This window comes from Ochlerotatus camptorhynchus, unplaced genomic scaffold, assembly GCF_037179485.1.
Source record: "Ochlerotatus camptorhynchus isolate MF236.1 unplaced genomic scaffold, CSIRO-AGI_Acam_v1.1 ptg000094l, whole genome shotgun sequence".
Taxonomy (NCBI): domain Eukaryota; kingdom Metazoa; phylum Arthropoda; class Insecta; order Diptera; family Culicidae; genus Ochlerotatus; species Ochlerotatus camptorhynchus.
This window is the reverse complement of record NW_027040584.1, coordinates 2,820,816-2,844,910: the sequence shown is the minus strand read 5'-3', so window position 1 is coordinate 2,844,910 and position 24,095 is coordinate 2,820,816. Positions and strand designations below refer to the sequence as shown.

At 42.7% G+C, this 24,095-nt stretch overlaps 2 protein-coding genes across 3 annotated transcripts in view; one reads left to right on the top strand and one right to left on the bottom strand.

The window, feature by feature from the left end:
- Positions 1-24,095, top strand: part of LOC135698768 (uncharacterized) — a 236,962-nt gene that overhangs the window by 196,880 nt on the left and 15,987 nt on the right. Inside the window, exon 4 of the mRNA XM_065218901.1 lies at positions 3,206-3,984. Coding sequence (XP_065074973.1) covers positions 3,206-3,984 — 779 coding nt within the window. The remainder of the gene's footprint in view (positions 1-3,205; positions 3,985-24,095) is intronic.
- On the bottom strand, positions 1,942-15,563 carry LOC135698773 (uncharacterized). 2 transcript variants are annotated; one of them, XM_065218908.1, is made up of 3 exons: positions 15,399-15,563; positions 3,082-3,160; positions 1,942-3,023 (listed from the first exon to the last, which is right to left on the bottom strand). In XM_065218908.1, the coding sequence occupies exons 2-3, from the start codon at positions 3,158-3,160 to the stop codon at positions 2,251-2,253; spliced, it is 852 nt and encodes a 283-aa protein (XP_065074980.1). In that variant the 5' UTR covers positions 15,399-15,563; the 3' UTR covers positions 1,942-2,250. The 2 variants fall into 2 exon arrangements, with proteins under 2 accessions (XP_065074980.1, XP_065074981.1); XM_065218909.1 differs by having other exon boundaries at positions 15,446-15,563.

Genomic DNA, 24,095 nt, shown 5'->3' with positions numbered 1-24,095 from the left:
AGAGTAGTGTCAACTTTCTTGGATACGTGGTGAACAAGGATGGAATCCTCCCCTTGCCGGATAGAGTCAAGGCAGTTACAGACTTTCCAATCCCTTCCACCGTGAAAGAATTGAGACGATTCCTTGCATTACTGAACTGTTACAAGAGGTTTGTCGCGCACGCGTCTGATCTACAGGCTGATCTCCGAAAGCTAATTCCTGGAAATAAAAAAGAACGATTGTCGGAAAATAGCTTGGACCGATATTGCCAGAAAAGCGTTCGATCAATGCAAAATCTCTCTAGCGAAAACCGCACTTTTGCATTACCCCGATTCCTCGAAACCGTTGAGTTTACTTACCGATGCATCAAATACTGCAGCAGGCGCAACGGCAGCAACTGGGCTTCTATTCGGAAAGTTCTCGCCGGATTAGGTGAAATATTCAACGTTTGGCCGAGAGCTGACAGCGATGAAGATGTCGGTGCAATACTTTCGTCATATGCTGGAAGGAAGGAGATTCGTTATTTACACCGATCACATGCCGTTAACACACGCTTTGGCTTCAAGTCCAAGCAGTCGTTTTCCACGCGAGGAGCGGTACTTGCGCTTCATCTCGGAATTTTCGAACGATATTCGTCATATCAGCGGACAGTTCAACGTGGTAGCAGGTAGCCTTATCCAGAACAGAAACCATTTCTCTTCCCACACCGATTGACTACGACAAAATTGCTGCTGATCAAGTCGCTGACAACGAGCTGCAAGACCTGCTGGATTCGTCTTCTGCGTTGAAACTGGAATTGCGTCAGACAGCTTTAGCATCATGACCCCTGTATTGTGATGTGTCACAAAACAAAGTAAGACCATATGTTCCACCTCAGCATCGTGACGCGGTTCTTCAACATGTCCATGGTCTGGCTCATCCAGGAGTGCGTTCTACTCGACGACTTGTAGTGGATCGGTTCGTATGGAAGAACATGAACAAGGACATTAAGTTATTCGTGCAGTACTGCCTACAATGCTAACGTTCCAAGATTCATCGCCACACAGTAGCTCCTCTTCAGAGTATTTCTCTGCCAAACAGCCGTTTTCGACATGTTCATGTGGATATTGTAGGACCGTTGCCACCATCGAACGGCAACCGCTATCTACTAACAATCATCGACCGTTTTTCTCGATGGCCTGAAGCCGTACCACTTCAAGACATGACTGCTAAAACTGTCGCTCGGGCTATGTGCGTTATCTAAATTTCTCGTTTCGGCGTACCAGAAACAGTCACCATGGATCAAGGAAGGCAATTCGAATCTGAGCTGTTTTGTGAATTGGCTAAAGCAATGGGTTCCAAACACATCCGAACAATGGCATACCACCCACAATCAAATGGAGTTTCTAGAACGTTCAAGCCAGGATATCAATCGAACGGATTTCGCCAAGCAATTGCGAGACACGTTTAGCAAGCTGAAACAAGTACAAAACCAGCCGTGTTCGTAAACCCCGAGCTTAACAAGTGCAGCCACGTCTTTGTCAGGATCGACGCAGTCAAGAGGCCTCTGGTGCAACCGTATGAAGGACCATTTGCAGTAGTGAAGCGGTATGAGAAGTACATGGACGTGAAAACCAGCTTTCATTTGCGATCAAAGTATAAGTGAGCATCCATCACCAGATCAGAATACAAAAATTACACCATCAGGACATAGAGTCAGGTTCCTGGTGTAATTGGGGGGACTATGTGGTGTGCACTGCCAACACTGGACAACAGAGCGCATTAGTTGTGCTCTTTAAGTTGTTTTTTTTTTCTAAAATCTACGAACAGATGTACGCTCAATTTTGAGATACACTGTACTTTGAATTTAAATAAATTCCGTCTGAAAACGTGTCCCAGCATCTTCAGCTTCAATACAGGCTTATTGACCATAGGCAATCCTGGAAGGGTTTCTTTCGACAAATTCCATCCTTTTTCGTTTGCTTGAGCTTCAATTATTGTCCTTTTTTTATTATCATTGTACTAGAAGAGATTGCAAAATGGAAACTATCATCAAAACTATCATACTGGATTAATCGATAACATGAACTACACAGTTAAGATCAAAACACGTGAGAGAAGTTTAAGATTTTCTAATTTTATCCTACTACCTAAATCTACTTAGAACGACAATCTACGATTGGAAAAGATAAGTTTCTAAAATTGATCAAGATTTCAAAACTGGAAGAATTCATTGCCATGTGAGATATGCCCATCGATCGATATGTCCTCGAAATCGTTTCCTTACCCCCTCTAATCAATTAAGTTGTTATTGCTAAAATCCGACGCAATTGCCTTTCCGTTCTTAGCGTTCTTGCTCAAGTACACGTTGAAATAGAAAAAGTACTTTTGCTTCTCGGCGTCGGTCATCTTCAGCAAATCCTGCGAGTTATCGGAACAGGCCCGGACGACCACTTCGCACTTGGCCGGCCTCGGGCAAACGGGACACTTGTTCTCATCCAGTTCTCCCGAATCGAGCTGACTAAAGTGCCCTGGGCCTTCGTTCTCGCCAGCCAGCTCCGTCGTCGGGAGGGTCGTCGTCGGTGGAGATCGACAGTTGAAGGACCACGTGATCGGATAGGCATTCATCCGCGATCCAAAGCTGGCAAAGTGCACGTCGATGGCGGGGTTTTCGTCCACTACGGACAGAATTGGCTTGGCCAGTCCGTCAATCACGACCGTGATCATGCCTTTGCGGGTGATTTTGATGTGCACCTGAAAGTGCTCCGCCGGGAAGAAGTTGAACGAATGGCTGTGATGGGCGGACATCCGCAGGGTTTCCTTGTATATTACGGTGTAGACGTTGCTGATGCGGATCTCGTAGGTTTTCTCGTAGTCCGGATACTGATGGGATCGGTTGGCGGCCGATAGGAGGAGAGCGATCTCCTCCTGCATGTTGGACAACTGGACGTAGAGCATGAGATCCACGACGACCTTATCGGTGCGGTTGTTGCCCATTTCGTCGATGTTGAAGTAGTCTTCGTACTGGCTCGTTATGGTCGTGTGGTGATCGCAGTACGGGGGAGCTGGAATGAAAGCATGTTTTGTGATTTTCGTGAATTCAATCATGAGGAAGATACTTACTATCGATCGCTTCGTTTGCCGGGATTGAGCAAATGATCCCAATCCAAACGACTAGCCCGATCAGTTTCATTATGAACATCTGTAAAAGAAGCAATTAATTAATTTATATTTTCTCACCTTACAGATGCGACCCAAAAGGGACACCATCACGTTCCAGCTGCTGCTACTGCAGCTGTTGTGTGGTTGCGCCGTGGTCTTAGGCCATGGTCGGCTGATGGAACCCCCGGCTCGGAATGCCATGTGGCGCTTCGGATTCCCCAACTCGGTCAACTACAACGACAACGAGCTGTTCTGTGGAGGATACGCCGTCCAGTGGGAACAGAACCAGGGCCAGTGTGGAGTGTGCGGCGATGCGTACCATCTGCGAAGTCCCCGGCCGCACGAAGCCGGTGGAGAGTTTGGCAAGGGTATAATTACACGGAGGTACTTTGCCGGGCAGGAGATTGACGTGGAGATTGAGCTGACGGCGAACCACATGGGGCGGTTTGAGCTGTTCCTGTGTCCGAACAACAATGCATACTACGAGGCAACGCAGGAGTGCTTCGATCGGTACCCGCTCTATTTGACGGGGACGAGCGAAGTCCGCTATACGATTCCTCCGGAGTCGGGCAAGAAGGAAATCTTCCGGTACCGGGTGAAGCTACCTCGCCGGGTGACCTGCACCCAGTGTGTTCTGCAGTGGACCTACTACACGGGGAACATGTGGGGCCGGTGTGACAACGGAACGGAAGGAGTGGGTTGCGGAAAGCCGGAAACGTTTAGGAACTGTGCGGACATTAGCATAGTGTCGGCGACCGGAGGCGGAATCCCGCCACTGTTTGTGGAGAGCAAGAATCCGTTCCTCTTGTACTACAGAGACTTCCGCGCCCCGGAACCGGACAATGTGTTCCCGCTTGTTATTCGGTGAGTTAACTTGATTATCGTTTTTGATTGATACGTTCTTTTTCAGACTGTCAAAAATAACTGGAACGGGAAACCATTCCCGAAAAATTAACCAAAAGTAACGCTTTCCGATTGCCGGGAATCTGTACGATTTTCCCGCGAAACAATTTTAGAAAGATTTTTAGGTGAAAGTTACAAGAAATTTCCCAGAGGAGTCCAAAGATAATTGAGAAAGTTAAGAGAAAGCTAGAAGTACCTTCCAGGGGAATCGGATGATCTCTCCGAGAAAATCAGAAAAAGGGAAGCCAGAAACAACTTTTGGGGAAATCAGACATTTTCATGTGAAGCCAAAAGACTAATCATGAAAGTCCGACGAAACTTCCGGGATGTCGAAAAAACTTTTGGAGACTCTTGGAGAATTCGGAAAAATCTTCTGCTTTCTATCTAGAGAAAGAGAGACCCTATTTTCTTATCCTTGACAGATACGTCAAGGTGCAGACTTCTTCAGTGTCTTGTACTAATACTCAACTGAAGTAACCATCGCAATGTACCTGCAAACATACATTTTCACATTCATTTCAGCAGAAACCCATAAAGATTTGAGGAACGGCACATGATACGAAGATATCATCAAATCAATAGTAAATATAGGATAAATGAGCAAAAATATGACACTTCTCGTTATCTGCCGTCGATGAAACCATCACCAATCAATGTGTTGTGATTTTTCACATAAGAATAGCTAGTTTTATAGGGACCTCGTAAAGCGGCAAAAATAAGTTCCGTATTTTTTGCTCGATTTTGCCTACTGTGCATTCATGCATTCATCATCTGTGCATTCTGAAGTATTCAATCTTTGGTGCATTGGTTGGCATAGAAATCTCTCAATAACTGTGTAAGTACTACAAGGAATACTAAGAGCACCCGCACCAATGCGTTGCTATTCGGGCTGCTAGTTTGACAACTTTAGCCATTGCTATTTTAGTTAGCAACTTGTTTACGCACCGGTCGTTGCTATCACGATTGTGAATTATAGTTGCTAAACTTATCGTCAAATTTCGAACTGAAATTGATCACAGAGATTCGTGATTGTTTTTTTTTCGACAATATTGATATACCTAACCACGAAGACTGAAAATTGAAGGTTAAGATCCAACTACAGACCCAGGTGTCGTGACCTGACCGAGGTTTCCAGCCTCAGCCATATGTCTGAACAAACAGCAAGCCGTTAATCAGGTACAACAGCTTCACACATCAGTGATGCTGCTCCGCTTCCATTACTGCTGCTGCTGATATTGTTACTGCTGCTGCTGCTGCTGATGTCCATCGCTACCAAAGTTAGTTACAAGAATGTTGTCAACGAGTAGTAGTAATATGTTCGTTTATTTCTGTTGTTTATGATTTATACATTGATTTTACAGGTTAATTGATTAGCCTATCTGGCTCTTCATCTTTGTTCATTGGATATTTGGATAATTGGATAATTTACTATTTGCGTATTTCATCTAGTTAGCAGAATACCCCTTGGGGAGTGTGTTTTGTTTTAATTGAAAAATTTGATAACCTACCTAACTACGACTCTAACTTAACCTAACGTGCCAGATCACGTATGATCTGATGATCTGATCTCAGACAGGTGTCTCTGAACCTTTCCATGGACACCGTTCGTCGCTCTTCGAGAGGCTGAAGGCCAGCCAGGCGGTGGACCTCAGAATTGCGGGTCCGTGGAGGACTGTTTAGGATCATCCTAAGGATCTTGTTCTGGATCCTTTGGAGTTTGAGGTGATGGCACATAGCACAACTCTCCCAGATTGGCGTTACGTACTCAATGGTGGGGAGGATGATTTGCTTGTGGATGGCAAGCTTGTTTTTAAGGGAAAAGGTGGACTTCCTGTTGATAAGTGGGTAGAGCGACCTAATCAAGATGTTGCACTTGGTGGATGTTTTGTCCACATAGGACCGGAATAGCAACTTGCTGTCAAGGGTGAGACCAATGTAGACGACTTCACTCGACCATTCAATGGGAGTGTTATCAAGGTGGACTTTTGAGTTAGCAGGCGGAACAAACCGGGGTGAATTGGAGTGTGGAAACAGGATGGTCTGTGTTTTAGCTGCATTGATACAAATCTTCCAGCTTTTAAAATAGTCGGACAGAACATCCAGGCCTGATTGGAGTTTTCTTGTCAGAGCACGGATCACTCGACCCTTATAGATGATGGCAGTGTCATCCGCAAACATTGACAAAATACCACCACCCGGAAGGGGAGGAACATCTGACGTGAAGATGTTAAAGAGGATAGGACCAAGGAGGTTACCCTGGGGAACCCCAGCATCAGCGTTGAACGTATCAGAGGGGACATTGTTCAAGTAGACCTGGAATGATCTGCCCGACAAGTAGTTTTTGATGATCTTCACGAGGAAGATCGGGAAGTTGTATCGATGCAGCTTGTACACTAGGCCATCATGCCAGACATTGTCGAACGCCTTCTCGACGTCCAACAATGCCATGGCAGATGTATTGGAAACGGACTTGTTCCGCTTGGTGATGTTACTAACCGGTGCGAGTTGGTGGATGGTAGAGTGGCCTTTCCTAAATCCGAATTGTTCTTTGAGAAAGATGTTATTATCATTTGAAAACACCAGCAGACGGCTGAGTATCAGTTTTTCGAATAGCTTCGAGATGGATGACAAGAGGCTGATGGGGCGATAGCTTTTGGCACTGGTAGGGTCTTTGCCAGGTTTGTGAATTGGAATAACTTTGGCTAACTTCCAGCATGCAGGGAAGTAGCCAAGCATTAAACACTTGTTGAAGACCACTGCAAGGTGCTTGAAGAAGTCAACACTCAAGTTTTTCAGCTCGAGGTTGACCACTCCATCGACACCAGCGGCCTTCATGTTCTTTGTTGATTTAATCGCTGCTATCACCTCATCAGCCGATATTCTACTTTCGTCAGGGACAACTACGGGGGTGGCAGCGACACTAGCCATTGCCTGTGATACTGCAGGCTCGTGGGGACTCACCATGGCGTGGCCAAGGTTATGTGAATTTTCAAAGTGTTGTCCAAGAGCATTGGCCTTTTCAAATGGGGTTATTAGTAAAGATGGGTCCGAATTTTGGTTAGGAGAGGAAAGGGGAGGAATGGGCCTTGGCTTATTTTTCAAAATCTTTGCCATTTTCCAGAATGGCTTAGCACAATCTGGGAGAGAGCGAATCTTGTTTGCAAAATCGATATTTCTGAGATCCACCATCCTGGCTTGGATGATTTTGTTCAAACGGTTGCAATCGGTCTTCAGGTTAGGCAGCCCAGTACGCTGGTACTGCCTACGAATCGTGTTGCGGAGTCTAATGAGGTCTTTAGTAGGCCTGTCAAGGTTCAGAGTATTATTCACCTGTCTGGATACTGGCACATGTAGCTCCCTGGCCCGGGAAATTGCTTGATCGATGGAGCGCAGACACCGGTCAACATCTTCGGACGATTCCGGTTGGACATCGTAGTCTACAGCGGTGTCGACGCAATGTTGGAACTGACCCCAGTCAACACGATGATAGTTGCGCTGGAAAGCTTCAAATCGATTTACGGAGGATCCCACCTCAGTCACCACCGGGTAGGGGTCCGAGCTGAGTTCCTGATAGGTGATAGGTTGAGCGATGTTGTTGCCATGTTGCTGATGAAGATATCGATGGTAGCGTGAACACCGGACCGACTCAATCGGGTGGTAGTTTCCGGACTCAAGATGTTGTACTGCGCTTCCTGCAGGTCGTTGTTCAGGATGGTGCCGTTTTGATTGCGCCGATTGTTGCCCCAAGCTTGATGTTTGGCGTTCAGGTCGCCATCGATGATAAAGTTTTCCCGTCGTCGTATTAGCTTGATAATATCTCGTCGCAGATCAGCTGCCGATCCGTCCCTGATGTTGACTTGTTTGGGGCAGTAAGCCGCGACGATGATGATGGGGCCGATAGGAGTAGAAACTTCCACCCCTACGGCTTCGATGATCTTCAGCTGAAAGCTGGGCATCAGTCGACAGCAGATGTTTCTCCTTAGTGCAATAGCCACTCCTCCTCCTCCAGAGTTGGTTCGATCTAGCCTCACGAGCCGAAAATCGGGAAGGTAGACGTTTGTTTCAGGCTTCAGGTGGGTTTCAGTTATGATGGCAATGTCGATGTTTCGTTCATTGAGAAACTCAACAAACTCGATGTTTTTGCTCTTCAAGGAGCAAGCGTTCCAATTTACGATCTTGATGGCTTCACGGTCCATACTTAGTGACAAGGGACAGGGCAGCATGAAGCTGTTCAGATCGAGTCTTGCAGGTTCGCAAGATGATGATGACCTCGGCCACGAGCGTCACAAGTTCCTCCGAGGTGAACGGAGAATCGTCGACAGGCTCACCTGAGACAGCACCAGCGTATGATAAACCAGGGGCGGTGGAGGGACCTGGCATTGGCTGGGCAGCAGCAGCAGCGAGACGATGCTGGACTGTTCGATCGTTAGGAATACTCACATGCTTGACTTGTTGGTTGTTGAGCGGAAGTGGGACTAAGTTCGGAACATGTCGACGGGGCTGGAGAGCTGGATACTGGACTTCCGTGCGTGCAGGAGGCGAACGATGATTACGGAGGCGACCGGGCTGATTATTGATCGTAGCCTTCCGACGGATATTGATGAACTCCACTCGCTTGGGACATCCGTGATTGGAGGCTTGGTGGTTTCCACTGCAGTTGACACACGTTGGCTCGATGTCATCATCTTGCTCACAGGACGCAGTCGAGTGAGTTCCAGCACACTTGCCGCAGATAGTCTTCATATGGCAGTTTTTGGTGCCATGGCCGTAGGAGAGGCAGTTCATACACTGCGTAACATCACGATGTTGGGATTTGTAATGCTCCCAACTGATGATGACCTGAAACAGGTCCCGGATTTTGGATCTCAGAGCCGCTAGACTGGTGGATCCCTTCGTGAAGTGCACCAGGAACAACTGGTCACGGAAGCTGGTGTTGTGGTTGGAACGCCGGTTTATTGGGAACACCGCCTCAGGTTTGAGCCCAAGCCGCTCCAGCTCGGATTTAACCACAGCCGCCTCGAACGACGGTAATCCACGCAATACCAGCTTCAGTGGCTTGCTCGATGGCAGATCGTGCGTGAAGAAGTCAACGTTGTTTTCCTTTAGGAAACATCCTGTTTGATTGTATTCCTCCAGGCTGGAGCACATGATTTTGGTGCCGATGCTGCAAAGCTTGAAGCGAGGCAGCAGCTTGTGTTTTGCCAGTTCGGCACGCAGCTTGACAACATCCTTCTCCGGCGTGAAAAGCGGGGGAATCCGCTCTCTTGCAGCGATGGGAACGACGTCACCATCGCCATTTTCTTCGGGGAGCACCGCAAACTGGTTGGCTTGCAGTACCCGTTTCCGGCGTCATCCTGCGACGCGCTGTGCTGGATTACCACCTTCTTTGAAGGGCCCGCTGCTGAATCATTGGTACGTTTACGCACCATTTGTTTCGTGTTGGCAAGTTGCAGTAAACTTGCCAGAACGCGCGAAGGTGGCGACGCTTCCACGGCGCAACGCGACAGCACAAACCGAATCGAAGCGAGAACTCAAGCGAAAAAAAAACGAACTTAGAACGTCAACGAGCTTAGATAGCTCATATTTATACCCTCCGTATTTTCTCCTCGTTTATCCAGCACTGCTTGCTTTGCCAGTATTTCCCCTCACATCTGTCATGCTTCACGCTAATTTCGTTCAACTCAAATGGAGTGTATCATTACTTGACACAACTCTTAAGTTTTTATATATTTATTTTAATATTATTATTTCACACCAACTATATCCACCACACCAGGTACTCAAGAAACGGTCCTCCGGAAGATCCGAATAGACCAGCATTTTTTTTTAAATCACTTGTGATGCTACATGAATGAATTTGAATCTGGGACCAGCATGCGCACACTGGTGGTCACGAAACTGTCCTCTGGGAGATTCGGAACATCCATAAAAGTGGTCAATTCGTAAAAATGATCGAAATATCGATCTTCGTATGCTCATATTATAAAAGTTGCGTACCAAAATGCATAAAGGCATTTTCGGATGCCCATCTGGCTCACGCTTGTGAATGTATCAAGCTCGGTTGGTCGAATTTAATACGGTAGATCTATACATCAGAAACAAAAAATGAAACCTTTAAGAAGTTCTGATTGATAGAAATGTGGGGAAGTTAAAAGATCTCTAAGAGTAAGTTTCGACAGCTCCAGCGCAATCTAATAGATTTTAGGAAAATTTACTTCAGCGAAGATCAAGAGCTTCAGGGCAGTTCCATTAAATTCAGGAAAATTTAAGCTTAATGACCTATGAGTAAGTTACGTGAACTTCGGGTAAGTTCTGAAAATGTTAGGGCAGTTTCATGAATATCAGGAAAACTGTGAGAACTTGAGGGACGTTTCTAGAACTTTATGGCAGTTCCATTTATTTCAGTAAAATAGAGGAAACCATCAAGAAGTTCCGAAAATTTAAGGATAGTGAAAAAATTAAAACATTAAGAAAGCTACACAGAAGATCTATGTTTAAAGGACAGTTCAAAGATCTTCTGGGCAGTTCCATTAATTTCAGCATGCTTCAGGAAACAATAGAAATCTTCAGGAAAGTCTGAGGAATAAAAAGAAGTACTGAGAATTTCAGGAAGTTTTATAGGCAAACTGCGGGAACAAAAGGGAAGTTTCGGAAACTTCTGGAAATTTTGGTGAACTTCAGGCAAACTTCAGGATTTTCAAAGTGGTTCCAAAAACTTCAGGAAACTGCAGGAACTTTTAAGAAAATTTTAGAAATTCAGGGATATCTAGCGAACTTAAGAGAATTCAAAATAATTTCAGAGATGTGGAGAGGTAACTTGAGGAAAATTGACATTTTAAAGAACTAGATGGCTTTAGGGAATTTCAGAGATTTTAACGGCACTTCCAATAACTTCATAGCTTCGTGAAATCCAAGAAATTCCAGACTTTCAGGGAAGTTCGAAGATTTGTGTGGGTAAGGTCCGATAAATTCCGGTCAATTCCATAAACTTCAGAAAAACTTCAAGAATTTAGTTCAAGGTAATACCAAGAACTTCATGCTTCGAAAACAGAAAGACTGATAAGATAAACTAAGAACAGTTCAACTAGTTTCAAGAAAATTGAAGAATGTTTAAGAAGTTCCAAGAAACTCGGGGAATTCCCTAAACTTCAAAGAACCAAGACCTTTATTTAAATTTCAGAATCATAAGAGGAAAATGTGAGATAATTTTAAGGGAGTTCCATGGTTTTCAATGCAGTTTAAAGAACTGCAAAATAATGCAGGAACTTCAGCGACGATCAGATTATGTTCATGAAAATCGCGAGATCTTTTAAAATGTTCAGAAATCTTCAAGAACGCCTAGAGACCTTCAGAGAAGTATATAGATTTTTTGGTAGTTTCATTATATGTTGGGAAGTTCTTGGAACTTCGTAGATGATTAGAGATCTTCATATCAGTTGCATTTATTTAAGGAAAATTGCAGGAGATTTCAAGGAATTCAAAGGAATTATGGGATATTTCAAGGATTTCATGAATTCATTCATGCAGCATAACAACAAGTTGATTAAAAAAATCTAGATCTTTTTTTACTTGTTTCCACATTTATGGATGTTCCGGGTCTTCCAGAGGAATGCTTTGCTGTCCCTTGGGACCACATTTTTGTCCTACATCCAAATTCATTCATATATCACAATGTTCAAATGAAAAACAAAACAAACATCTCATAGATAGCAACGCTTGGGCCGGTTGCTATCGCGCTGCTATATTTGTCAACCCGCTGTTCACCGAGAGGCAGATTGTTATTTCCCGCACTTGAATAGCAACCCCCCAGTGCGGGGGACAAACTGACATTACACTTAATTCAGACTTATGCCCAAAAATCGTAAACGGCCGATTTAAATGTGCAGTGATTCGAGCTGTCAAAGCTATGGGATTTTTTTTATCTAGTTAAAAATAATTTTCCAGAATAGATCAGACACGAACCGATTCATAACGTTTGCATGCGGGTTCATGGCTTAGCGAAATATTTCCCGCGAAAACGGATCCAGATGTCAGTAGTGTGCTTTGGTCAGAAATTTTATTGTTTTTGCTATGGTTATTCATGTCGGTTTGTCGGTGGTTGAATGCTCATGTAAGAGCTTCAAAGCCAGGTAAAGAGAGAGTCTGGAGTTACATTCTTGTCATGTGTTGTGTGAAACATGTCGGATTTCAATGCTTATAGCATCAACTAGATCATAAGTGTTGTATTGTAATAGAGGGCCTCGGTGGCCTTAGAGCAACCGTTTTTGCTGGGTGGGTTGAATTTCGTGGATTGAATCTGTGCTCATACACCTCTCTTGAGCTCAATTATGGGGTGTTTACATCTGTGCTGGTGTGCTGGTGCTTGTGTACTAGAACTGTACTAGCCAGCATAATTTAAACAGGGCGTCAGCATCTACCAACCTGAGATTTCAAGAGCAACTGAAATTCGTGCTAGTTTTTTGAGCTGGTTGTGCTAGTGAACCAGCATATATCAAGCTGAAAATTGCATTATTTCCTAAGTAATATTAACAGATTCTCTTCGGCGACATTCTCTTTGTATCCCCACGGCCATGTCAAGACATTTCCAGGCATTTCAGCTCACAGATCGATAAATGGTGCTTTTATCTAGCATCTAATACGACAAACAAACACAATAACAAACGATGTTGTGCTCAAGTTATTATCGAAAGAGAAAGTCGACGAAGAGAATTGAAATCGATCCACTCCGCAGTACCCAGGGTATACCGATATGGGAGGCTGTGCTGGAAATAGGTACTACGTATGACCATATTCTTGGAGGTGGCAAAATATATGAGTCTGGGGCCGTTGTCGTTCGTAAACTGGGCAGCGCTGAACTTTCCGATAACCGGTCGAAATTCCTCCTCCTGGCCAACCTGAGCGTTCAGATCTCCGATATCGATTTTGACGTCATGATTTGGGCAGCTGTCGTATACTCGTTCCAGCTGCGCGTAAATGGTGTCTTTATCATTAATTTTCAAATAAATATCAACCTTTATTTGAATAACAGTCATATGGATGCTCATCAGCTGATGACTAATTCTACCATTAAGCAATCATCCGAAATTCGAAAGCATGTTGTTAAAGGGCTCGAGCAATGCAATAATCATTCGAAAAATTGCGGATGTTTTCGTTCAGTGTAAAGACACAATTCTGGAGGGTGTCCAGTATGGTTGTAAGACAAAATTTTGAAGGACATAAAGTCGAAGCACAAAAGTCTGAAGAACAAAATGTCGAAGGGACAAATTGTCGAAGGGACAAAAGGTCGAATTGAGCTTAGATGGACAAAAGGTCGAAAGCAATTTTTCGTTTTTTAAATCATGAGCGGTTCTTTGCGAGTGTCAATCCAGCATCAATCGATTGAAATTTTCTCTACGTGTCGATTGCAATAGGTAACACTATTAATTTTCAACAACATGCTTTTGCAAAACAGTTGAACGTTACCCGCATAAACGCGAACCATCACATGACCTTACCGATAATGGTTATAAATTGTTTATAATCCCTGCTAAACTTCAACTGAAATGGTTATGGTACTTTACATGAACGTTTGTGTGATAAAGTTTTAACCTTATGTATTATGGTTTTTTGGAAGCGGACCTTACAAATAATGGGTTGTTAAGAACCTTTACCATTCCAAATTCTTGTTTTCTCCATAGATTTTCGGAAAGAGAACTATATTAGAACGTTTTTACTTATGGTTTGAGAACATTAATGGTTATGGTTATGGTAGTCAGTAAGGTCCATTAATGGTTTTGTAACATCGATCAACTTTACGTGAAATATATCGTGAATTGGTAATCAGTAATTTACAGGCAACCAATTCGCGATATATTCCACATAAAGTTGATCGATGTTACAAAACCATTCATGGACCTTACTGGTTACCATAACCATAACCATTAATGTTCTCAAACCATAAGTAAAAATGTTCTTATATAGTTTTCTTTCCGAAAATGTATGGAGAAAACAAGAATTTTGAATGGTAATGGTTCTTAACAACCCATTATTTGTAAGGTCCACTTCCAAAAAACTATAATAATTAAGATTAAAACTTTATCATTAAACGTTCATGTAAAGTTCCATAACCATTTCAGTTGAAGTTTAGCAGGGATTATACACAATTTTAACCATTTTAGGTAAGGTCAATTTATGGTTCGCGCTTATGCAGGTAAGCCTCGTCTAAAGTGCGCCCCACACGATAGCAGTTTCGCCAATGTTTCCATCAATATTTTCATGTCAATACTTTCTAAAATATTTCCGGGGGTTTATCAATCCACGGTCGCTCCTCACTAGCATTGATGTATCCGATGTCTACGGATAAATACATTTTCAACAGCGATTTTTTCGGCTTGCTATTTTTCCAGATGGGACTGGGCAGTGCAGCTCCGTCAGTGTTGTTTTCGTCGATGTGACGCTTTCCTTAGATTTTCCCGTGAAATAAATGCCTTTGAAATTCGGGGTAGTAATACATTCACAATAATGGCATTCGACGAAACAGTTCATTCTGTGTAATGAAATTCAGGGTCATGGCATTCGAGGAAATGCCATACAGCCGCAGTGTGATAAAATGTGGATGTTGAATTCTAAGTAAAATTACCCTGTTAGTATCTTGTATACGGTAAACGCACCTGTAGTTGCTGTACGTTAGAAGAAGTTCCTTTAGTTGTATATGGAGAGTTCATACACAAATATAGGAACCTAACGCTTCTAACGTACCGCAACTATTATGCGAAATGTTCATTATACGAAGCGTCTTTATGCGAAACGAGCCATTCCCGTATCCTAGTTTATCATTCAAACGGAGCTTTTCTCAGCATCAAACAACATTTTCCCTCCAAAGCAGTCTTGAAAACGCTTCACCGCAAGCTAATTAATTTCGACACAAGCCTCTTGGCTGTACATACATAAATACCCTTAATTAAATTGCTTGCGGCAACATTGCTTCTCGTTCATACCAGCAAGCACCACCGGGACCGACCACAAGAGACCCCATAAAATGGGACTCAATTTGTTTTGCTTCACTCCATTTCCAGATCCTTCTTCGTTCTAGAACACAGACTGTAGCTATATATGTACCTACGTATAGCAAACACAACGATGTCCTTATTCACGACTGGAATCCGAAAGCTCTCGACTGAGCACGACTAGTACAGTCATCTCTCGCTTACTGTACTGAAATATTGAACAGCAAACGAATTGAAAACCATTCAAAAGACTCCACCATGGTTTCAATTCTCTTCATCGACTTCCGGCGAACGTCGAATTGTGCAGAGCTGACTGTATTTATTCAAACCTATGACGCACCGCAAAAGTGATTATTTTCCCTCCGAAACAGTCACCCTGTCTAAACTTACACTTTATAAATTACACTAAAGCACTACAGTAAAGAGAAATCACTAACCAACACGCGATTGGCGCTTTGCTTCCTTTTGGTTTGCGTTGTTACACACAGGAACGAAGCTTCAGCAAGCACAAGTCCAATCCTTTTAAAAGTGTCCTTTCGGGTCACAGTAGGACCGAACCGAGTGCCGTCTGACTGAGGACTGCGAAGCAGTTTTCCATCCGAAAACTGACTGTGCTTCTACTGCGATGAGGGGGGAGGGGGCGGACGTTTGTCACGTGTCTGCTTGTGCTTGCTACATACCTCTGTCTATTGCTATAGACGCCCGTATGCACAACAACACTGCTCGTGGTATAACTACAGGCGCAGTACGAAATTTGAACGCGAATAACTAGCAGCAAGGAGGATGCTCCGTGCTAGCTGACGACTGTGCATTTTGGGGTGGTCTACCCCAACCCTCCTTGGCTGCCACCTCCCCCGTCGTCCGTTGAGGCCCCCCAACTGCTTGTTTTTCAATTTAACTGGATGTGATTGAAGCATGCTGACATTGAACCGACTGGCACTGTATCAGTGAGAATTTGGCAGAGTTTGGGCAAGGGGGGAATTAGCATGTGTGAAATCTGAATCGAATCTACCATTAGGGTGCTTCGTCTTGAAAAAAAAAATGTATTTACAATCTTATAGGCCGACCACCAGTTTGATTCGTAGCCACAAAATATGAGCCTGTGCAAAAAAAAAAATGGTACAGAATGATGAAGGTTTAGAGGTCGTGCAGACGGGTTGCAGTTAGGGACATCCCACTCTAAATTTTATATTTCTCGCGTTATACTCAGAAAGTTCTTACAAATTATACAAATATGTCACACTTTGATGCGCATTTAGCATGATCCGTTCGACATGTTACAGGAAGAAGTCTACATCCTTAGATGTGTTCATACAAGATGCAATGGCTTTTTTCTCTACATCAAACGTTTCGCCATGAACCCGTTTGAATACGTTGTCTAATGACACTATATTTATGGTAAAACCACGGTCCACCCAAGTAAAAATGGATTCGTCCGGTGGTGAAATTTTAAGTTGGAGCTTTTTGATAACATATCCTGCAATATATTCAATAGCATATTCTTCAAACTCTGAGAAGTGTGATGAAACATTTTCCTATTCCAAATCAGCACTGATTTGGTCGTCCAGCGGTCCTTCGCATCCAGTCTCCTTGACTTCATGACTCGTAATATTTCGTAGCAAACAACCAGTAAATTGCTGCTCATCGTACTCTTCATTTGATTCCTCTACGTTACTGCTGTTGACTTGTTGAGTTGCATCAGATCGACCTGATAAACATTACATTTTTTAAATTTTCACATGCATAATTTTGTACACTTATTAATCTAACATAGTCTGTCTAAGCTTACTAAGGATGTTACTTCAAGTGAGAATATACATATATCACTACGAAAAGTATAAAAGAGTTTTACCTAAAATGCTGTTTCTCAACCTGTAGGTAAATTCCAAGGCAGTTGGATGATCATGTAATCCTCCTTTTGAGCGTATGATACCAAAGAAATACTCGAGATCATCTTGTTGTATTCGTCTTGTTAAGATATAAGGATTACCGTAAGTGGTTTGGAGCCATTCTGACAAACCAACCAGTGCTGCATTGTTCACGAGAATACCCTTCTGGCATGGTAGAAGAGCAGATTTATATGGAACTCGTAGATGTGAAATCAGTTCATTTGAATCACATATAATTTTTTGATGAACATGGTTTGTATGATCGAATGCTTTAACCCTTTCTCTCATACCCCTCGTTGCCGACGATGAATCAAACAAATCAAACCAATCATTCATTATTTTTATGAAATCACTGGTTACTAAAGCATCTTGAGATGTTATCTCGCCTAAACTCACAGCTCTCCTAATTGCCTGTGAGGCGGAGTTTGATAATAGCTGTACCGCGTATTTTACCTTTTGACGGGCAGCATTTTTGACATCCAAATGGGTTTACGTGATTTTATGGCAAATTTTAAGTTCATTTGGCTGGAGGTTCGAAAACTCGACTACTGACTTAGAGGTAATCCAGTGTTTCTGATCTTCCTTGTCCAACACGTAACCAGTATCGATAAAATGATTACGAATAAGTTTCATGAGATGTTGAGGGTCTGCGAAAGTAAAAAAAAAATTCAGGTCCTCTACGGTGAAATAGGTTTTCTCGCAGCTGATGTCAAGCTCTCGCCATAGACCAATGTTGGTCGGACCCATGTCATAAACAACAGCAACAACGGGAAATTTAATATTTTTGAGTGTTTTGATTATGGTTGCTGTCATAGCAGAATCAAAATTGTAGTAGATTACTTGTTTCCAACTTGGACGTACTTCGATGGTTTCAAAACTTTATCGCAACTCCGGTGGTACTCAAAAACTGATTTGATTTCCATTTCATCGAATGACAAAACGCAAACCCGTTCTTTTTCGCAATATTCACTGTTCTCCAAAAGGTTCAGCACTAGTTTCAAAATACCTGGGGTAAGCTTAAAATACACCTACCCATTTCTTGAGAGTCGAAACTGCAGGTAGAGGAAATCCTCGAGACAAAAGCAATCGGTATGTTTTGGCACCAGCAGCATGTAACGATATTGCACGAGATATGTCATCAGGTGTCCACTGAATCCGTCGCTGATGAGGATCCCTTAATTTTCGCAGCTGCCCCTTTGAAAATATCTTGGAAACATTGTCATTCAATGCTTTGGACTTCCGGAGCAGTCTTTCGGTTCTCTTAATTGAGCTTTTTCTTCAACTGCGAATTCTCCCTTCTCAAAGAACTTTCCAAAATTTTCCTAAAAGCAATGTTTTAGCATCACATAGCTACATTTTTAAAGAAGCTGTCGATCAACTGATTACCCCGTTTGAACAGCCTTATTTCTGGTACAACTACCAAATTGGATACCAATGTCATGAAAAATAACCGGGTTTAATGACTGAACAGCAACATCATTCCGAATTAAGGCCGAGGTACCATGGAGAGAATATTCGAATGAGGTATTCGTGTATTCCTCTGACGATTGTAGACAGAGAGTGCGAGAAGATATCGTTAAGGTAAATTCATTTTTAGAACCCGTTGAATTAAACCTTATTTCGGAGCTCTGTGGCAAAGTTAAAAATGGAACAATTACATCCTGCGATGGTAATTTCAGACTAGGAATGGCTCCTGGTTTCAGCCTTCTTTTTGGCCACTCCGTATTCAACAAGATATCCTTCAGCCTGTAATCCTGCTCACAAAATGTTCCGACACACATTTTCAAGTGTTGTTGCGAATTTGAATCTCTGCCGCAGGCTTTCAGCCACACTGCTTTCACATTTTCTTCACGTGGAAACCAAAAATACTTTAACTGTACGGAACACAGTTTATTCCCTTCATAATTTTGGCAATTAATAACAGCGCACTTCACCATTTTCAAGAAATCAAACCCGCACTTCACGATATGCGTTACTACGGTCAGCGCTGCTCAAAGATAGGAATGACGTAGATATTTACTGTCGAGAGTAGCCTACCTTGTTATGTATACCGTGGGCGTCGTTAAGAAATGTTATCTATGAATCAGGACCGGGTAAGTGGATTTGCCTTTTCAGGGTCAACAATCAACAAACAAACGGCCCTTTTCAAGGCTACCAATTCCAATACAGAAGGAGTTAAGAGAATAGATTTTAGAATAATTAAAAGAACTAAGACTTGTAGGCAGAGTTGCGACCTATAACAATCACGATCGTCAAACAGCTGATGGTAGTCAGTGATGCAAAATATCATGACACTCATGTGACACTCGTCTTCGCATCAACCGACTATCGCTTACAGATCGTTTTGTCACGCAGTGAGAGTTAGAGCCATGGCAAACAACAATCACCAGAAATGGTCGCTGCTCACAAGCAAAACGTTACACTCGCTGCTGATGATGAAAAGCATAACGAAAACAGTGAAGACTTCTGCAGTACGATCATGAGAAAAAGCGAAACGACAGAAGAAAATGAAAACAATACCTTCGCATTCCAAGTTCGTCTCGGCAGACGCGAGTGTGTGAGTTCCAAACAAAGCAGGCAACATTAAACGGAAGCTGTTGGGCTCACTCACCAACACACTCACATAAGCAAGCAAAGCAGCAACTGCTTCAAAACGAGCACAGATGAGTGTCGTGATTGTCAGGAATGACCAGATCGGTGATGGATCACAACAGAAGACGACATTCACCAGTTGCTTTTTACTTCGTTCGTCAACTTGATGCATGGTCAAGGAGAGAGCTTCGACGAGCACATTGATAGGAATGTACAAAGCGTTACTACCATCAGCTGTTTGATTATGGTGATTGTGATAGGTCGCAACTCTGATGGTAGTAACGCTTTGTACATTCCTATCAATGTGCTCGTCGAAGCTCTCTCCATGACCATCCATCAAGTTGACGAAAGAAGTAAAAACCAACTGGTGAATGTCGTCTTCGGTTGTGATCCATAACCAATCTGGTCATTCCCGACAATCACGACACTCATCTGTGCTCGTTTTGAAGCAGTTGCTGCTTTGCTTGCTTATGTGAAAGTGTTGGTGAGTAAGCCCAACAGCTTCCGTTTAATGTTGCCTACTTTGTTTGGAACTCACACAGTCGCGCCTGCCGAGACGAACTTGGAATGCCATGGCATTATTTTAATTTTCTTCTGTCGTTTCGCTTCTTCTCATGATCGTACTGCAGAAGTCTTCACTGTTTTCGTTGTGCTTTTCATCATCAGCAGCGAGTGTAACGTTTTGCTTGCGAGCAGCGACCATTACTGGTGATTGTTGTTTGTAATGGCTCATACCTATCACTGCTTGACAAAACGTTCTGTCAGCGAAAGTCGGTTGATGCGTAAACGAGTGTCACGTGAGTGTCATGATATTTTGCATCACTGCTTGTATGGTCTGAATCCATGGGTGACGAGAGCGTTTAGAAGAGAGAGAGAGAGCAGAAATAACACTGGCAGAGTCCGATAAAGTCACACGGCGAATGAGAACGACCCAAATTTGAGTTTAGTTCACTCATAATCGCCAAAAGTGCAGGAACTCAGCGATGAGTAAAATGTGTCTCATGGTTTCCTGTGGAAAACCTGAAAAATCTGCCGGAAAATGAGGAAATTGACGAATATTTTATTCAGTCTCGGAGTGGTACCAATAGATTGAGTGAATCCAATCTTTACTTTTCTCAAATTCGGGAATTTTTCCCTGGAAAAACCTGGGAAAACATGAGGTAATTTACTACAAATTTTGGGTCGTGCTGGAGCGGTTTTGCTGACGGTGTAGTGGCTGCAATGAATACTGCCGTGGTTTCTTCTTCTTCTTCTTCTTTCCTTTATTTAACGTCGGTCTCTGTTCCGCAATCTAGTGCCAAGCACCGACGGACATCGATTGCCATCCATTGACGGCAATCGAATGTGCAGGAAGGCACATTCCACACCTGCGTAGGATATCGCACCCATTCAACACACATGGGCCGGGACCAACGACTTTACTTCCCTTCCGAAGGAAGACGTGACCAGTGATTTTTATGCCTCAGAAAAATCCCACCGACCTCGGCTGGGATTGAACCCAGACCCATCGGGGTGTTAGAAAGCAGTCACGCTTACCACTACACCACAGGCGCCGGCTGCCGTGGCTTCGGCAGTAAAAACTGAACAAAGATCAGGTAAACGATGGGAAGCGCAGAGATTTGGACCCGTTATCCCAATGCCTACACCGAGGGAACTTTTTCAAACCGTCAGTGTAACGAATGCAGTGCCTGCTATATTTCTTGTTCAGCCATTCAGCGATCGATTTTTTTCGAGCGATTGAATTGTCTCCAGCTCTTGGTAGGCTTAAAGTTCGGTTTGGATCTCAGGTAGGCCCCAACTTCTTCTTTGACTACAGCGATGAAGTTCGATTACACGGCGAATGAGAACGACCCAAATTTGAGTTTAGTTCATTCATAATCGCCAAAAGTGCAGGAACTCAGCGATGAGTAAATATGCCTCATGTGTTCCCAGGATTTTCCAGGGAAAAAATCCTGAATTTGAGAAAAGTAAAGATTGGATTCACTCAGTCTATTGGTACTACTCCGATACTGAATAAAATTTTCGTCAATTTCCTCATTTTCCGGCAGATTTTTTAGGTTTTCCACAGGAAACCATGAGACAAATTTTACTCATCGCTGAGTTCCTGCACTTTTGGCGATTATGAGTGAACTAAACTCAAATTTGGGTTGTTCTCATTCGCCGTGTACAGAATCGATTCAATAGTCTGTTGGCATCTGTGATGAGGGTTTCTCACTGAACTTGTTGCCTAGCTTGTGGCATCTGGAGAGTCGCATCTTGTAGCTTCCCACCGAAGCACCTATTTGCCACTACGGATCAGAATGATAACGATGCTAGTGTTTTTGAAATCCACAATCACCAGCACATTGTCGTTGGTGGTTCCAATTAATTAAACTGGAAAATTTATGCTCACATGAAAACATCGACTACTAGCAAAATGCTAATTAAACTACTTTACCATTCTAAAGTAACTCCGTTTTCCGATGTATGTTCCCCGAAAAGCGTATTGCAATCAGTAAAATATCCTACTGTAAAAGGTTCGCTTCATCGTCGTTTAGTCTTGTAAGCGGTCACCGTAGTCGACACATTTTCTGTGATAATCGACTGCCTTTGCTTGCGACACTTGCAAAACAAGCTATCAAATGACAGTACCAAACTAAAATGTCATAAGACAGGCTCTTTCAAACTAAACTGTCGCCGAAGACTGAGCTACTGATGTTGTGCTTGTGTGAATTCTGCAAGCAATGATGTCCTAGTAATAACATTTCTCATCAGAAATGGTTTAATTTACATCAAATTGATGAATTAGAATGAAATCACACATGTCATATGATAGTTATTTGATAATTTTCTTTTTGCTCGAATTTTGTTCTACCGTTTGTGTTGTGTAAGAGAGACGACGGTAGTGCATGAGAGTACGAATACAAACAGACTGTCGCGCACGACAGCGAAGCGATTGTAGTAAAAAACGTCAACCCGTACAACCCCTGACCTATATAGGCATAGCCAAGAAATTATTCTTCTTCATACCTGCTCAGCTTGTGCTAACACTCTTGGTTACATTCTTGGTCTGTCATGTCTATCAACAGTTCCTTTTTTGCATGGGAATCTGGAACAGCTCTGAAAAGGAGTCCAAATTCATGATAGCGCACTAGAAAGTCTGTTCAAAACTAGGAAGGTTCTAGAACCTTTCTACTCTAAACCATCAGTAATTCCAATAACAAACGATTTTTTTATGCTATTAGATAAGCATAATTGAAATACAAATAATACCAATTATCATGATTTTATTGCAATTAAAATAGATTAAAATAAGCATTAATTTCATGTCATAAGTGACGAAAACTATAAATTGACGGGACTTACAACAACAACCAACAACACTAGCAACCGGTAACAACGATGAAAATTATGCTGGACAGCATGGACTTTTTTTTTAAATTTCTCTTAGTTTGCTCTAACTTTGGTTTTAGTTGTCCAAACAATGAACAAATGTAATAGGGGAAATGGGTGTAATGTCGGCCTAAATGCTCCTAATTTGAGCCCATACATAAATTCAGCAATCGACTAAATTTTGAATAGCGATCAAAAATATCCATTAGTACTGTCGCGTTCATCTTGATAAAATTGATAAATAGCAGATTTTTAGCGATAGGCCCAATCTTAGATCCATAGGCCAACATTAGAACCATTTCCCCTATGTGGTTGTCATGACAACGATTAAGAAGCCTGTCGTTGTTAGAATGAAATTGGTTCTGTTGTCTGCCCAACTAATAATTTTAACTGCAGACCAGCTTGTGCAGGCAAAAATTAGCTGCATAAGGCAAATTTTGCCTGTACAAGCTTATCTGCAGCTGAAATTGTTAGTTGGGTGGTTCATATTCCACTATCAATTTACCCTTTTTTTCCATTTTTTTTTCTTTCTTGAATTGCTATCAAACTGACCGCAACAACTACAAGCTTGTTGGTCATTGTCATAGCAACCACATATGAATTTGATAGAAGTGAAATTTAAAATGATTCCACAGTAATTCTCATACAAACTGCAAACCATTTGCTCGACCTCTAATCCGTCATCAATCATTTCCATTTATGCACAGACTCATATGTTGGGGCCATGAATCAAACTGGAGGGTGGCCTATAAAATTGCTGATACTTTTTCGAAGCGAACCACCCTAATCTACTATCTTTCATCCCACCCTTCGGTGCACTACACTCAAAAAATTCCACACCTTATCATCATGGGTCTCACACTTAATTGAGCACTTATTGTGAAACACAATTGTGACACACTTGGAGTCTTTGTGCCTCACAGGGTGATATCAATAGCTTTGCACATCATAGTTCAATGTTGTACAATATTTTACTTCAGTGACTTCTACTTTACCGACCCCAAAATTGAATCGACAAATATATAAACAAAGTTGCCAGAGGGATGTGCTGCTGCCGTTGTCTTCGTTCGGTCTCACTGGGCCACGGTTGTCCTCATATATGAGACTGGTTGATAAGTATGAAGTCACAACTCATGTTTTTGATGTTTACCTTGCAGAACAAGCCATTCACATCACATTGGAATGCAAAACACTTTAAATCCATCTGTTTTGAACAGTACTGTGATTCAATGTG

Coding starts and splice junctions, on each gene's coding strand:
- LOC135698773 (XM_065218908.1), bottom strand. CDS start 3,160: ATGTTCATAATGAAACTGATCGGGCTAGTCGTTTGGATTGGGATCATT. Junction 3,024..3,081: donor GGCAAACGAAGCGATCGATA/GTAAGTATCTTC, acceptor CTTTCATTCCAG/CTCCCCCGTACTGCGATCAC.